Source organism: Rhinopithecus bieti, unplaced genomic scaffold, assembly GCF_001698545.2.
Source record: "Rhinopithecus bieti isolate Rb0 unplaced genomic scaffold, ASM169854v2 scaffold_9693, whole genome shotgun sequence".
Lineage (NCBI taxonomy): Eukaryota > Metazoa > Chordata > Mammalia > Primates > Cercopithecidae > Rhinopithecus > Rhinopithecus bieti.
In genome coordinates this window covers 611,945-615,547 of record NW_016806178.1, presented here as the reverse complement: position 1 = coordinate 615,547, position 3,603 = coordinate 611,945, and the positions used below count along the sequence as shown (strand labels likewise).

Sequence of the window (3,603 nt, the reverse complement as noted above, 5' to 3'; positions counted from 1 at the left end):
AAAAGAAAAAAAAAAAAAGAAAAAAATGCATACTCATTATTGGCTGCATCATTTTGCGTTCCTGTCAGCAATGAATGATGGTTTTTGTTGCTCCACATCCTCATCAGCATTTGGTGTTGTCAGTGTTTTGGATTTTGGCCATTCTGACAGGTGTGTAGTAGCATCTCGTTGTTTTAATTTCCATTAATTCCCTAATGATGTGATGTAGAGCATCTTTTCATATGCTTGCCTGCCATGTCCATGTCTTCTTTAGTGAAGTATCCTTTCGGGTCTCTTGCTCATTTTTTCATCAGGTTGTTCATTTTCTTATTGTTGAGTTTTTTTGTTTTTTTGTTTTTTTGTTTTTTTTTTGAGACGGAGTCTCGCTCTGTCGCCCAGGCTGGAGTGCAGTGGCCGGATCTCAGCTCACTGCAAGCTCCGCCTCCCGGGTTCACGTCATTCTCCTGCCTCAGCCTCCTGAGTAGCTGGGACTACAGGCGCCCGCCACCTCGCCTGGCTGGGTTTTTTTTTTTGTATTTTTTAGTAGAGACAGGGTTTCACCGTGTTAGCCAGGATGGTCTCGATCTCCTGACCTCGTGATCCACCCGTCTCGGCCTCCCAAAGTGCTGGGATTACAGGCTTGAGCCACCGCGCCCGGCCTATTGTTGAGTTTTAAGAATTCTTGGTATGTTATGGATAACAGACCTTTATCAAATATGTCTTTTGCAAATATTTTCTCTTAGTTTGTGTCTTGTCTTATTCTCTTGATAAATTCAGTTTTTAAAATAGACATGCAGCTACTCAGATTTTCTATTTCTTGTATCAGTTTTGATAACTTTTGTCTAAGAATTTCCCCATTTCGTCTAGTTGTCAGATTTACTGGTGTAAGGTTATTTTTTAATGTCTGTGATATCTCTTTGTTCATTTCTGATATTAATAACATGTTTTATCTTTTTTCTTTATTAGGCATTTACCAACTTGTTTAATATTTTCAAAGAGCTAATTTTTGGTTTATTTTTCTTAGTTGTTTCTTGTTTCACTGGTTTCTGCTCTTGATTTCCTTTCTATGAAACATCAGGTTAATCTGTTCTTTTTTTACTAATACTTAAGATGGAATCTCAGATAATTGATTTTAGACCTTTCTTTCCTAATATAATCACTTAAAGTTATACATTCCCCCTTTTACGCACTATATTAAGCACGTCATACAAAAGGTGGTATTGTGTTTTCATTATCATTGAGTTCAAACCATTTTCTGACTGCCCTTTTGATTTCTTTTATCCATAGGTTATTTGGAAATGTCTTGCTTAATTTCCACATATTTGGGAATATTCTAAATATCTATTTTTATCAATTTTAAATTTAATTCTATTGTGGGTAGAGGATATATTTTATGTGATCTCAGTCTTTTTAACTTTATTCATACTTCTTTAACACCCAACATATATGCATGAACATTCTGTATAGACTTGAAAAGGATATATATTCTGTAGTTGTTAGGTTTAGTGTTATGTAGTACCTTCAATTGGCTTTAAAAATTTTTTTTAGGCCAAGCGCAGTGGTTCATGTCTGTAATTCCAGCACTTTGGGAGGCCTAGGTGGGGGGATTGCTTCAGGCCAGGAGTTTGAGACTAGCCTGGGCAACGTAGCAAGACCTTGTTTCTACAAAAAAATTTAAATTAGCTGGGATTGGTAGCACAGGACTCTAGTCGCAGCTACTCAGGAGGCTGAGGTGGGAGGATTGATTGGTTGGGCCTGGGAGGTTGAGGCTGCAGTGAGCTATGATGGCACTACTGCCCTCCAGGCTAGGTAACAGAGTGAGACTCTGTGTCAAAAAAAAAAAAAGCCAGACGCAGTGGCTCACTCCTGTAATCCCAGCACTTTGGGAGGCCGACTCAGGCAGATCACCTGAGGTCGGGAGTTTTAGACCAGCCTGACCAACATGGAGAAACCCTGCCTCTACTAAAAATAAAAATACAAAATTTGCCGGGTGTGGTGACCTATGCCTGTGATCCCAGCTACTTGGGAGGCTGAGGCAGGAGAATCGCTTGAACCCGGGAGGCAGAGGTTGTGTTGAGCCGAGATCGCGCCATTGCTCTCCAGCCTGGGCAACAAGAGTGAAACTCCGTTTCAAAAAAAAAAACAGAACAAAAGGCAACTACCCAGAATTTATTATTATTATCAGCAAGAGTGGCATTACCAGTATTTGTTTTTTTAGTATATTATTTCTCAGTAACATACTCTCTTTGAAAGCATTTTGGCAGCAGATTTATTAAAACACAATATAAACAGATTATAGTTTGTGTGATTTGATGTGTAATAAATATTATCTTTATCCAATGTATGTGCTTTAAAGCAATTATAAGATCTTTATATGTATTAAACAATATTACTTATTAATATGTATACTCCTGAAAAGTTTTAAATTTTTTCATGGTTTATTACCTTAGTTAACAATGTGATAGAATATGTTTTATTAACCAACACTTGGTACAGAGCCTGATGTATTTGCTGAATTTAATTAAAAGTTTGTCTTTTCACCAAGGCACACTGAATAGTTCTTTCTCTTCACAGTGGTCTCACATCTGAAACATGGCTACAGATTGGCTGGGAAGTATTGTGTCCATCAATTGTGGAGATAGCTTGGGTGTCTATCAGGGAAGAGTGTCAGCTGTGGATCAGGTCAGCCAGACCATTTCTCTCACCCGGCCTTTCCATAATGGAGTGAAGTGTCTTGTTCCAGAAGTCACCTTCAGGTGAGTGTCCTGACTGACTCTTCTGAATCCAATCTGGTGGTCTGTGGAGCTTGAACCTAGGTCTGATTGCTAGTATTCTCTTGGCATATGGCCGCTTTTTGTATTTTTAGTAGAGATGGGGTTTTACCATGTTGGCCAGGCTGGTCTCGAACTACTGGCCTCAAGTGATCTGCCCATGATGGCCTCCCAAAGTGCTGGGATTTCAGGTGTGAACCACCATGCCTGGCCTATACTGTTTATTTCCTCTTTGCATTCTGATATTCATTCCTTGGCCTCCCGTGTATTAAAAACAACCTTCTCCCTTAGACCTTGCATTTGCCACTAGGTATTGTATCATTTCCCTTCCCTTGAACCCATCATCCTTGTCAGAGCCGAATAGTCTGCTTTCTCTATGTTTTGTGGCTTCATTCTCTAGACCCTCCTTACCCTACCATTATCTTTTTTTCTAACTTTATCATCTTGCTGAATTAGCTTTTGCCAAGGTTACAAATAACCTAATGGCCAGATTCACTGACAGTATCTCAATCCCAATCTGATTTGAATGCTCCCTCATGGCTGTAGTGGCTTAAGCCTGTAATTCCAGCACTTTGGGAGGCCAAGGCAGGAGAATCACTTGAGGCCAGGATTTCAAAACTGGCTGGTCAACATAATGAGACCTCATCTTTACAAAAGAAAAACTTAAAAGCTTAGCTGAGCGTGGTGGCATGTGCCTGTAACCCCAGCTACTCCTGAGGCTGAGACAGGAAGATCACTTGAGCCTAGGAGTTGGAGGCTGCAGTGAGCCATGATAGCACCACTGCACTCCAGCCTGGGTGATAGAACAGACCCTGTCTCTAAAAAAATAAATAAAAATACAGTGCTCCCTAAC

General features: G+C 40.0%; 1 protein-coding gene across 1 annotated transcript in view; it reads left to right on the top strand.

Annotated features, from left to right (window-relative positions):
• Positions 1-3,603, top strand: part of EDC3 (enhancer of mRNA decapping 3) — a 63,524-nt gene that overhangs the window by 18,825 nt on the left and 41,096 nt on the right. The window contains exon 2 of the mRNA XM_017874941.1: positions 2,554-2,735. Coding sequence (XP_017730430.1) covers positions 2,572-2,735 — 164 coding nt within the window. The 5' untranslated portion in view covers positions 2,554-2,571. The remainder of the gene's footprint in view (positions 1-2,553; positions 2,736-3,603) is intronic.